The 13,803-nt window shown below is 37.1% G+C and overlaps 1 protein-coding gene across 3 annotated transcripts in view; it reads right to left on the reverse strand.

The window, feature by feature from the left end:
- The window catches only part of EYA1 (EYA transcriptional coactivator and phosphatase 1), a 360,536-nt gene that overhangs the window by 52,459 nt on the left and 294,274 nt on the right, over positions 1-13,803 (reverse strand). For all 3 annotated transcript variants that reach the window (XM_059394706.1, XM_059394705.1, XM_059394707.1), the window contains one exon: positions 3,643-3,732. In XM_059394706.1, coding sequence (XP_059250689.1) covers positions 3,643-3,732 — 90 coding nt within the window. The remainder of the gene's footprint in view (positions 1-3,642; positions 3,733-13,803) is intronic.

Here is a 13,803-nt window from a genome sequence, read left to right on the forward strand (position 1 = left end):
GGACAGGAATCTATACATTGAAGACCGAAGAAAGGACTGAAATATTTATGTAAATCCTAACACGAAGAAATCCTCTGGTCTGTCCCCACCGTCCCCACAACACACGAGGAAAAGGAGAATGCTGCAACGTAGCTTCACACTTAACCAGGTGAATGTGATGTGTCCAACTCCTGCACAGGAAGACGGAAGGGTGGGGAGCATTCGTGCCACTTTCCAATGATCCTTGCAGCTGGGGAGTGTGGACCGAGACCAGAGCCTCTTGAGGCCCACCACGCCAACACCACCAGTTAGCATGGCAACCCTCATGCCAGAGAAAAATACTACCTGACACCACACAGAGAAAATTCCACATAAGCTTGCACCTTATTTTTACTTACTTCTTTCTATCTTGATATAATTTTTGCCTTAGCTGCGGACAAATCTAGCAGGAGAACTGACCAACGGCAAGTTAAACTGAAACATTATCATACACGAAAGGCCTTTCCTCACTCTGCAAGTTGCCTTTCAGTTAAAAATCCAACAAAAAGAATCCTTTCTCCATTCACTCGGAAAGAGTCATACTTTACTAAAGAAGCTGAGGGGGAGAAAAACCACCTCTAGTTCCATACTGTCATTCATAAAAAATAAGTTCCATATAAGCATCACCGTACTGCACGAGGAGACCTTTTGGTAAAATGATACACAGGACGTTAGTCAGACTTAGAAATAGGAAAGGCAGAAGTACACTATGGGACTGAAGTTTAAACCCTTCTCTGGTGGGGGAAGATATTATTTCCTTTGATAATTATGTCTCCCTGTCACTCCTGTTCCTGAACATGTCAAATATTTTTAATGATACAAAAAACCCCCAAATTTCTCCTTTATATTACCCTCCAAGAGTCAGCACAACTAATTTAAATCGTGATTGCTTTTATTAAAAAATATTACTAAATGATAGGTGATAAAACTTTTAGAACCAAAAATAATTAACTTTGTTAAAAAAAATTACAGTGTTTCTAAATTATTTTAAAAAGATATCCTAAATTTCTTAAATAATATCCTAATAACAATTTTAAACATATAATACAAGACAATACAAGAGCTGTTCCGGAAAGCCTCTCACGTAGTATGCTTCATTATTCAGACTCTCTTACAAGCCAGAACTGTGAATTAACCAAATTATACAGAGGGGTTGCTGGCAAAAAGTTAACATTTTAAAAGAAAATGAGGCCAAATGTCAACAATTGGAGTTCAGAAATCACACTTTAAGCTAACCAATAGATCATTAATCTCCTTGAAATTACTTGTATGAGATCTTAGAAAGCTAAAAACATGTAATTTAAATATATTAAAATATCCATGCCCCCCACCGCAGCACATTGCTTATTAGAGTGTGAAATCAAGCATTACCACACCATTTCTGCCTGATGAGATAATTTTGGTTTTCTTGGGAATCTAATGCCAATACATTTATTTTTCCCAGGAAATAATTTTGCTTTTTATTTTGAAAGAAACTAATATTTGCAATGACCAGTCCCAGGTTTGTTGAATCAGAAAAATATAAAATGAAAGACTGAAAGAAGCATAAGAACCAATTTATTTTTAAAATATAGTGCAACCCTAGAGCAAGTAAAGAATTTTCAAAGGCAAAGGCTAAATGGATATTTCATTTTGCTGATACCTTTATATTATTCTTGAGTAAAGTAACTTAAAATCAACTTTTGTAAGTTTGTAAGCCTAAATAATGTTTCTACCATTGATTTTTGTATTTGGTTTATTCCCTTCTCTATTTTACATAAAGAAGAGTCCTTATACCAAGAACAGAATCAGATATTTTAATGACTTCATAGAACTCCAGACTTCATCCTTTACTTTTTGTTTTATGGAAAAACTATATCCCCTACATCCCTAAGCTAGAACTTTCAATATGTATTTTTCATGTATTTGAGCACTATTTCCAGACACTCTCCGCATATAGTTCACTGTGAATAATGTCCTTAAATAAATAAAAATCCAAATATATTGTATCAAAACCAAGTTTGGAAGTTTTTCGGTCTATATTGTACCGAATTCTTACTTTGCCCAACTTCTCACTTTTCACCACATAGTTTTGGCACTGCATGGATGGAGCTTTGATATTTTTAAGAAGGTAGAATTTAAAAGCAATAGCAAATTACTGCTAATTTCTTCTTGATGGGTGCTATTAACACCTATTAACATCAATAAGAGTAACAAGGTTATACCCAATACAAAATATCAGCTTGGTCTGAATCATTAGAAACAAATGGAAACTTGGGGAAGGAATTTTAACATACTAGTAAAATATGGAATTTTTTTGTGTGTTGTTATGAAGCGAATCACAGCCATAAATCAGAAACAGCTTTTGAAAATAAGAATGATTATTAAGCTCTCCTACAGGCAACTCTGAACTTGTCACTCACTTGGGATATTTCTACCTTAAAAAACAGTAATGCCTTACATGTAATTTCCTTAAGAAAAGCAAACACTTTAAAATGGAAAAAAAAAAAAAAAAAAACAAAAACTTTAAAAAGCAAAAAAAAAAAAAAAAAAATTGTATTTTACCCTAAGTGTAAAAAGAAATATTTCACTAAGGAATAAGGAATGGGGAAAAAATGAAGCACATTTAAATAATTTTATTGCACTGGAAGTTGCCAATTCGTCTATGAGTAGTTTCATTGCAGATGAAAAGAAATCAAAATACAGGACAGATGTTGAACAAACCGCATTTAAGTTCTGTCACACACTGGCATTTTTCAAATGATTTTGGCTCATCTATTAAATAAGGTGTGTTTTGCTTGATTTTGAAAAGGGAAACATCAGGAAATATTTAAAGGCCAATTGCCGCCAATTAACTTTGATCAGTAAAAGTTCTATTTGAATCTTTCAGATTCTTCTCCTGTCTGAAATAACATACATATATAAAATCTACTCAAACAACAACTTGATGATTAATGCCTGTTGGCAGGCTACCACAAACTTACTTAACAGCAGGATTTAAATAAACAACTGTCTCTATTAAGAAGAGAGTGAAGCATAGTGATAATGGAGATAGAAGAAACGATATTCGTTATTCTTAAGAATGCTGCTAATTGAGATCATCATATTTGATGGTGCCCATGACACAATTAATTAACCATCTTACAAAAGTTTCCCCCCCAAAACTGTAACGGGCAAATAAAATCATCAGCAGTTTGACCTAAGAAATCCCAGCAAGTCCAAGAGCAGAAACCTGGCTGAAACGACATACAACTGGGCCAGCCAGAAAGACAAGCAGCTGACCCAATAGGATGAAAGTCTGATTCGGACAGCGGATGCCACCATCACAGCTTTAAAGGATTCGGAAGGGAACCCATCTCAACAGTAATTATGAAGCTGAGGAATCGGTAGCTTCTGATATCAACATGGTTTAATATTTAAAATTCTTGACATCAAATTTGAATCCTTACCAAGGGTCATGAGGAATCTAACCTTGAAAGGCAACAGTCAAAATAAAGAAGGCAAACATATTACCATATAATCAATAATTAATCTCATTATTCTAGTTATAGATTCATAAAACAGTATCTCATTGATATTGCAAGACCACTTATCAATTTTCAGACATGCACCATGAAGTGTGAATATAAAATAATCAGAACTTACTTCTAAGTCATTGAAAAACAGATGTGTGTCTGCCAAGTTGAAAATCATTTCTTCCATTCGCAGTCCAAGGGAAACTGATGTAGGTGGATCCTAAAAGAAGAATTTTTCAGGTCAAGTATATCCTTCAGGTTCATGGACTACACTGTCACAGTAAGAGGGAATCAGTGCCAAGAAGGGCTGAGAGAAAGAGAGTCATCAGGAGATTGGAGCTCCAGCTGCTCTTGGTCTATGTGATCCAAACTTCAGTATGCAAACTTCAGTGACTTATTTAACAAGTGACCCAAATGTTGTTGATACTTTGCATAATGAAGAAATAATCTGCTGCTTAAACTATTACAAAGATATAACACCTAGAGTTATGTAGACATACAAAGTAGAGGAAATTTAGTTTCATGCGCCTGTTTCAGGAGCAAGAAATTCAGTGACTAGAGAAGACATTGTTTACGTTATGCCACAATCCATTAAGAGTATCTAAAAGCATTGCCACAAATACCAGAAAACAGATACAATATAGATTAATTTCAGAGGGGTAATAAATACTATTTCTATTTCAGATGCTAATTATCATTATTTCTTATTTATTCAGACCACCTGCCAATTTCGAGTACACTCAAAGGAAGTGATGGCCACTTCTGACCACCTGGCACCATGCCCAGCCTGGGGAGCTGATCCTGACATTCATGTGACACTATCCCATTATCAAACAGTCAGTACCATACACAAAGGGGAATACCAGCATTCTGAAATGGCTTCCATCCAAAACTTCAAGCCTTGGACACTAGTGATGAGAAGTCTGTCTCATCTACCCCATATCCTGATGACATTTACTGGCACTGAGATAAACTCAGGGGCTATGGAAATATTTGCAGTTTTTATGGTGTTACTGTATTGGTAATATATCAAATCCAGGAAACAACATGATTCTTGGTGCAGACCCTGCATAATTAGTGAGGAAGGAAAAAATGTCCGTAAAGTACACAAAGATGTAATGTGAGTTTCTGAAGGTTTGACCAGCATCCTAACAACAATATTGGCTTTTACAAGTATGACATTTTAAATATTTCCAAACAATGATTTCTGAATCTTATTATTTCAGCAGACCTTTGGAGTAAGTATAGAATCTACCTGTATCATCGTCGAACTAGGGAAGTTGTAACTGGATAAATTATGCCTTCACATGTCACCTACTTGTTGGAGTACTGTCTTGTGTATCTACACTGTCCTACATAAACCTTGTATGCTTTGTGTATCGTCTTCTGAGCACGCTGTCTTCATTCCAAAACTCAAGACTGGTCTGTGTCCTGCCCCCTACTCCCCACGTATTTATAATCTATCAAGCCCTTGAGTATTGATCTAAAGTACTATCTCCTCATGGACTTTGGGAAAGAGCAGGACGTGCTAGAAGAAGAGCCCTGGACCCAGGCTCCAGGCTTGACCTTTCCTCTCTCACTTTGGTGTTCTTACTTCCTTCATCCTTAGTTTGCTCATCTAATAAGTCAGATGGCTAACTGACAAGCACTTTGTTCTCATGTGCAATTAAAACAAAATTTCTCATCTCTTAATTGGGCGCAACCATACCTGCTCCTACACCTTCAAGAGTGCAGGGGCCTGGGATGGAGGGATGGGGGCGGAGACTCACTGGCTATCAGAGCCAATCAGCTGGCCAGGGAGGAGGAGTCAACACGGCCCCTGCACCGCCTGCTTTGCCAGCAGGGCTCACACCCTGCCAGCAAGTCAATGGTCTATCTTTCAGGAGTCCCAAAGGAGGGACAGCTGAGCGTTTGGGGAAGTAGAGCAGGATGACACTGCTAGTCTCAATTCCTGTCTTGTCTAGGCCTTCTCTTCCCACTGACTGACAGTGAGGAAGAGACAGGGAACGCAGTGTTGCCAAAAGTCAGGGGTTAGATGATGGCAAAGGGGCGAAGAAAAACACCCCAGGGTTTATAACAGGGCAGAGAGGGAAGAAAGACAAACAGTGTTCAAGAGCTGGGTAGGGAAGACAAATAACATTGTCCTCAGATTTCCTGTTTGATGAGTTTAAATTATTGCTGTTTGGGGCTCCTGGGTGGCTCAGTGGGTTAAGCCTCGGCCTTCCGCTCAGGTCATGATCTCGGGGTCCTGGGATGGAGCCCTTCATCGGGCTCTGTGCTCAGCAGGGAGCCTGTTTTCCCTTCTCTCTCTCTGCCTGCCTCTCTGCCTACTTGTGATCTCTCTCTCTCGCCCTCAAATAAATAAATAAAATCTTAAAAAAATAAATTATCCCTGTTTAATACCACCTTAAAATCCATGCAATTTTGTAGGTTGCAGAAGAATTAAAAATAGTTCACAAGTAAAGAAAAACTTTCACTGAATCTCAGTTTTATAGGAAATTGCTCACTCACTCAGATTCCAAATCAGTAAAGTGTGCTTGGAAAAAGCAATTGCTCAAATACACCCTAGAGCAGAACTAACCAGCAGAAGTTCAAACAGCTGTTTCTAAAACAAAACACCTGACTAAGGTGTTTACTCCCTCTAGCTCAGGCCAATAAAAATACACTGACTTGTCTCATAACCATGTCAATGAATCTTTTTATGTGGCCAGGTGGAAGAGACTCACCACATTTATTTAATTGCCAATTCTGGAATTTATGTGCCATGGTATTGTTACTTTTGAAAAAGTATGATTTCTCCGTGGTAAGGTTGCTTACTTATACCACCATCAAAAGAATTACTCCATTGTTTGTTAATATATAGCATACTTTAACTTTACTTCATAAATTATAGTAATGACTTGCTAGTTGGAATACTAATAAATTTTAAAGGCTTGTTCAGACTTGTGGTCAAATACAACACAGATGTTAGCCTTATTTACCTTTTCATGTTTTTCTCCTTTGTTATGAGCTGTCCTTCCTTCACATGTTTTATACCTGGCGCTCCTCTGTACTGTTATGAACCATTTACTACACCAAAAAAACAGTTTGACAGTGAACTGGAACTAGAGATTTTTAGAATAGGAAGGGGTTCTAGTTGAGAATACAGTTTCTCAAACATTTTAAAAACCACAATCCATGGTCAAAAATACATTTTCCATGATGGTCTAGTATTCTCTCTCTCCTTCTTTCTTCCTCTCCCTCTGTCTCTCCCACAAAAAGAGCTGAAATGAAGATCTGTCAAAATAAGACTTTACCCACTTTGCGGAGTGTACTCTGACAATTTTCCATTTTGTGGCCCCCTAATGTATCAGGACCCACAGTTTGAAAAGAGGAGCTCTGGAGTATACCCCCTTGTGATTTTAGAGACGGGGAGCTGGAGTTGTAGCAGTGCTCTGATCTGCTCCTGGTACAGGGCTGACTGGCTGGCAGAGTGCACGGGGCGCCTCGCCCACAGTCGTTTACCTAAGAGGAAACTAGCAGAAGAACAAACAGATAACCGTGTTCACAGGTTTGCTTACACTGGAGTGCTCATATTGAGGTGAAATTTATTTTATAAAAATCTTTTAATACCTTCAGATTTTTCGACTATATCTGATACAAGTCAAATGTGACAAAAGCCAACAGTGAACAGTTAATAAATTAGTCATAGCTTGATGGCTTATTTTGGCATATTTAAAGGAAGAAAAAACCCACATTTTTTAGACCAAAACTGAGACATTAAAATCACCACGTCTTTGGCTTAATCTTACTTTTCTTGTGCTTTGCAATAACAAATTCCAGAGCAGCAGTTATAAAATGGATGCTTTTATAAAACCATTTTTTTTTGTTATATCACTTTTGAAAAATTATTTAGAACTTTGCCTCTGCTTCAAAGAAACATGTCATTTAAGTAAACCCTGGGGCCAAATGTTTCCTTTTTTTTTTTTTTTCTCCAGAACTCGACCCTCCGGGGCTCTCGTCACTGTTGTTCAATATTTTCTTGACATTTCTCCTTCCTGGTGCCTATAACATCATTACTATTTTTTGAAGTTATCTTTCTAGAATCTGAGTACTCATCATCAATCCCTTAAATGATATGGGCCCCTGGGACTGTTTTATCCATTCCTCATTGTTGGGGTCTGCCTTACAGACCCCAACACACTCATGGCTTCAACAATCACCCTGCTCCCTTCTACTAAATCTTTGATCTCAACTCAAATCAGTTACCTGTGGGTCATTTCAAGCTGGATGTCCCATATAGCATCTGCAACTCAGTGTGCTGCACGTTGGATTCATCATAGTTTCTCTGGAAACCTACTGTTTTCCTTCGTTAGGAGAATGGCAACCTACCAGCCCCAAACCTTGGCATGCTTTTAAAGAGCCTCTCTTTACCCCACATCAAATCAATCATGACATCTTGCCATTTGGATCCAGAATTTGTGCCTTTCTTGTACTCCCTACTCTCCAACACTCCCCCTCCCCACATCCCAGCCTGGTGCCTCCTCTGTGGATATCTGCAATAGTCTCTTTTCCTGGGCTCTATGCCCAGGCTCTAACATGTCACTCTCCCATCAATTTTAGAAAACATCCAAACACTTCAATAAGTACTAAAGGCCCATAAATGTCAGACTCTTACTCATCTCCCTAACATGTGACCAATTTATAGTTTTTCAAACTATTTATCTTGAAATATTTTCTTCAAAAGTTGACTAAGCAGAGGCCTTATATGAAAGAGGAGGGTCTTTCAGATGTCCATTGACAAATGAATGGATAAAGAAAATGTGGTGTACACACACACACACACACACACACACACAGTTGAATATTACTCAGTCATCAAAAAGAATGAAATCTTACCATTTGCAATGACATGGATGGAACTAAAAGGCATTATGCTAATTGAAATAAGTCAGTCAGAGAAAGACAAATGTCATATGATTTCATTCATATGTGGAGTTTAAGAAACAAAACATATGATCATAGGGGAAGGGAAGGGAAAATAAAATAAGAGCAAAACAGAGAAGGAGGTAACCTAAGAGACTCTTAACTATAGGAACAAACTGAGGGTTGTTGGAGGGGAAGGTGGTGGGGGACCAGGTAACTGGGTGATGGGCATTTATATAGGGCACTTGAAGTAATGAGCACTGGCTATTATTTGCAACTGATGAATCACTAAATTCTATCCTTAAAAGTATTAATATATTATATGTTAATTAAATTGAATTAAAATTTAAAAACAAAAAAAGAGAAGGAGCTCTGATAGACATTCCTACCAAAGCCCTTAAAAAATTAGGGCAAAAAATCAGTTTCCATTGTTCACCCACATTAGTATGATGAGGTCATCTCCCCTTCATCAGTTAAGAGTCTCATCCCTGACTTTTCTCAGCCTGGCTGTACTGGGTACCATAGCTGCATGTGCTCTTGTCTAAGGAGGGCAGGGCCATATCCTTACATTCTCTATATCTTTGGGATCTAGCACAATATGCCTGGCACAGAGATTTCCCAAAGTTTGGGGGAATGATAAATGAATGAAAAGCAATATATAGAGTATTTCAAATAATTACAATGGCAAAAATTAAATTTGTTCTTTAGTTAATTGTTAGCATTCAATATTGGTAAAGAAAATTCCTAGATACCTAGCTTAGGAAAAGAAAAACAAAAACCCAGACATCTGAGTCCTAAAATGATTCTATCTAAATAATACAGTATTAAACATATTAGGAATGCCTGATTAATTTGTAGTACCTGATGAAAGTGCAGCCCATTCTTAGAACAGCTGCTTATAACTTATCTGCTTCATGTGGTAGATAAGATTAGCATAAGATCAGCAGGCAATTATTTATTTTTTAAATTCAGTATTGGTATGCATCACAACATTCTACAAAATATATTCTTACATGCTCTGCAATTCAGTTCCCTAGTAAAAATTGAGTAATACAGTGAAGAGGCTCAAAAAGAGAAAATACAGTGAGATACTTTATCTTTTTTCCTAGTTTACCAGAAATAGTGTCAATTTACTATAGCTCTTATGCCCAGGACATCCTATGAGCGGAGACCTTCTTCTCAAGCTGTTCTTACCAAAGCAAAACAAACAGCATCCAACATCCCATATACACACAGAGAACTGAAATTTAACTCTGCTCCTAAATTATTTTGATAGGATATTAAATTGCAAATGTCTGCTTAAAGTCATGAAAATAAAGTGAAGGAACTTGTTGCAATGTGAGGTTACCCCTGGCTATTGCATGTTAAGTCAAAGATGATTATGTCTACTGAACAGAAAGCAGCATTTAGCTGAAAAATTAAATAACAGTGAAATCTGCTGAGGACGGACCCAGGCCTAAAACGACTGTTTTGCCTTCATCCTTTATCAAGTGATTTTTAATTATCTCACTGCCTCAAGATCTTTTTTCTCCTGTTTCTGGGACACAGAACGCCCACAGGAACTCAAGTTGTTGTCATCCTAAGCTAAAATCACCAGCAGCATCCCTGGTCCATTGTCATTTTTTTCTGTTTCTTGATTTTTTTTTTTTTTTTCAGCTTGATCACTGTGAGTTATACTAGATGTTCATCTCATGAAAATGCTTGAAAGGGAAAAAAAGAAATTCTAGGCAAAATTAGTACACAGAAAGGCTGAAATGCCATTAAATTCAGCCTCTAGAGAGATTTGTGTCTGTTAGTCTTGAATTCACATGTTGAAAATCTATGATCTGTTTTGAATAAAGGAAAAGAATGTCTGTAGATACACGTGGGTATTGGGATTTCAGAAGACTGTGATATGGCCTCTTGTCACCCTGTTTTCAAAGATGAGCTATGGCATTTGATAAATTATCAGGGCCATTAAATATGCAATCTTTGCAATTTAGAAATTTGATGTTACTGAGATTCAACCAGATGAAGACACTGTTGCTCCTGCAAGGCTGTTCCATTTGCTTCTACGTGTCAGTCAAGGAGTTCTCTTAGGATGGCTGGCATTGAAATTGCCTTGTCCACAGTACTTACGATGTAGTCACCCAGCTCATCTCCTGACTGAACGAGGTCTAATACTAATTAGGTCTAACACAAGGCATTCTCAGGGCAACTCTTTGATGACATGACACAGAAATTACAGGAGTTTCTTCTAAAAATAATTGTGTTCATAACCTGTGGGCAAAAAACTCTTGCACGAAAGTGCAGAAGAGCATCAGAAATGCACAGTCTCATAATGGTCATACCACAAGCTTTGCAGTCAGAGAGTTTAGACTGGGATTCTGAACTTTGTCATTGACTAGCTGTGTGGTGGTCAAGGTCTGTTACTTCACCTCTGAGCCTTAGGTCCTTCCTCAATAAAATGGGAATAAAACCGGTGTGTGTTAAAGGTTAAATTTGGTAATTTAAAATTCTGAACATAGTGCCTGGCAAGCAGGAAGCTGCTGTCGGTGTTACTATTCCTGGTAGTGGTGGTGTTATTTCTACCATTCTTATCACTACTATACCAATAGCTGTAGGTCAATCCAGACATGGGACTCCACATTCCACTACAAAAAGATCATTAACATTCTAAATCAAATTGGATGTAAAGTTCAGGCTATTTAATGATAAGGGTAACCATAAATTCCCCATGCCAATATTTTTAAGATGACCATGTTTTTAAGAGCATAGTACTCAGTGAAGCTGATTTGCATAGAAGCTAAACTTTTAACACCCAGTGTTTTAATTCCCAGGAGTGTCTGCATTTTATTCTCACAAAAATAGCAACCAAGCTGTTTGGTACAAAGCTGGTTCTTACCACTAGAAGAGATGACCCAACCCTAGGAAACCAGCAATATGTTTCATATACTGAAGATTGAGAAGTTGAGTAGGAAGTAGTGTCATTCAGATAGGGTCAAGGCACCACACCAATTAAGTTGAAAATTACAGGTGTTCTTTAAAAAAAAACAAAAACAAAAACAACACATGTCGCTTTCAGCCAAGCAGTGTGATCCTGAGTTAGTCACAAATACCTCTTAGCCTATGCCATTAATCATTAAAAGGTCAGACTTTGTGAATAGGCAGGTAAGCATAGTCCAAATCCATCGTTTACAGCCAGTTAGTGAATGACTTGGGAGAACATGTCTTGGCAAAATCTTGACCCTGCCCAAGTTTAAAAAAACCAAGTGGCTATGGGATGTATGGCAATAATCCGTAATTACTGAGGTGTGTTACAAATTTAGTACCTTCAATGTATATATAGTCCCTGACAATGTTCAGTGCTCACAAAATGCTGCTGTACTCCAGCATTTCAGGAATACCATAATATCTTAGAGAGTTTTTGCTTGTGGTAGGGTCAAAGGATAAATTGTGGAAGCACTTTAAGAATATCAACACGACATATCATTATTAGCTACCATAGTAAGAAAGAAAAGTAAGGTCTTCTAATATCAGTTCTTCCACAAATAGTAACTCTGATTTAATCAATCATATGACTGACTACCCGGAAAAGAAAAGATGTGGGCATTCTTTCCCTAATGTAAATAGTTAATTACTTCCAAGTCAAGATAACATTGTATACACATTGTACATAAACCTCTGTTAAATATTATTCTTACACTACAATTAGCAAGGAAACCACCTGCAGAGAAAACGCCTAAGGCTAAACTCAAGCCTTCTGCAGGACAATAGGATTTATCTTTAAAATTAGCTGCCAAAGGTCAAGCCCATCTACAGATTAATCACGTTCTTTCACTGGCTTGAAACTATGTTTGATAAACTAAAATTCACCATGCTACTGAAGAGATAATAAAGAAATGTGGCACCGGCCAGATTACTCAACATGAGCCACTGAGATTATCTCTCCGTTCACTAGAAGTGACTAGGAAGATTTAATCAAGCATCTTCAGTAATACTGGAGAGCTATTCAAGAAGAGATATTTGAGAAAATCTCAAAATTAAGTAAGTGGTTTAGATTCATCTCCAAACTTGGCCTCACCAAAAATAGTTAAAATCTAGGTATTTGCAACAAGAACTGTTAATCATTTTGTTTCTGACAGTGGATCTGCATTTACTAGCTGAATTAATGAACTTATATTTTAACCCCCACCCCCAAAACTCTTGAGTTTCTTCCTTCCTTATCACCTATCTTTGAGCCAAGAAGAAAGGATATACAGGATAAGTAAGAACATCCTATAATGGATTGCTAAAGGGGACTGACTGTCTAACCAGAATGCTGAAGTTTTAAAAATGACAGCAACCAGACATTATACACCTCTTACTAGAAAGATATACCCTTCTATGAAGTCTTCACCTTCCTACCCCCCGCAAAATAAATAAATAAATAAAAGGATCTAGCTTCTATATTTGTAAGAAGTACAGGGGACAAGAAATATGTGACAAAGGGACACAATGGGGATGTAATAAATAAAATCTAGACTCCCAGGAAGTATACAGGACCAAGGTCTGGTTACTTCAACAAAAATGCACAAGATAAGGGGAAAAAAAGAAAAAAAAGATTGAGTGAGACTCCATAGATTAAAAGACACTTGAGAGACATATAGTAAATTGTTACAAATTATAAAACCACTGGAGAAAAGACTTTACAAACTAGTAAGAGAAGACAGAAGAAAACCATCTCGGTACAGTAAAGACCATATATGAAAGTCTACAGTTAACAGCATAGTCAATGGTGAAAGCCTGAATGATTTTCCTCTATGATCAAGAAAAAGATAAGAATGCCCCACTTTTGCACTTCTGCTTCATGGAATACTGGAAATCCTAGCCAATGCAGTTAGGTAAAAGAAAAATAAAGAAAAACCATTCCAATGGGAAAGGAAGAAGTAAAATTATCTGTTTACAAAGGACACAATCTTATATGTAGAAAACTCTAAAGATTCCACACACATACACAAAAATCTGTTTCATTTCTATATACTTCTATATACTAACAATGTACAATCCAGAAAAGAAATTAAGAAAATAATTCAATTTACAATAGCACTGAAGGAATAAAACTTAGAAATAAACATAACCAAGTAGGCAAAAAGCTTGTACACTAAAAACTACCAAAATGTTGCTGAAATCAAAGAAGGCACAAATAAGTGGAAAGACATTCAATGGGAAGACCTAATATAAAGATGTTAAAAGTACTCGAAGTGGTTTGTAGATTTCATTCAACCTCCATCAAATTCTCGACGGAATTTTTTTGCAAAAATAGAAAAATCCATTATAAAATTCATATGGAGTCTCAAGGGACTCTGAATAGCCAAAACAATCTTGAAAAAGAACAAGGTTGGGTCTCATACTTTCTGGCTTCAAA

The sequence above is a fragment of the Mustela nigripes genome, chromosome 3, assembly GCF_022355385.1.
Source record: "Mustela nigripes isolate SB6536 chromosome 3, MUSNIG.SB6536, whole genome shotgun sequence".
NCBI classification, from domain to species: domain Eukaryota; kingdom Metazoa; phylum Chordata; class Mammalia; order Carnivora; family Mustelidae; genus Mustela; species Mustela nigripes.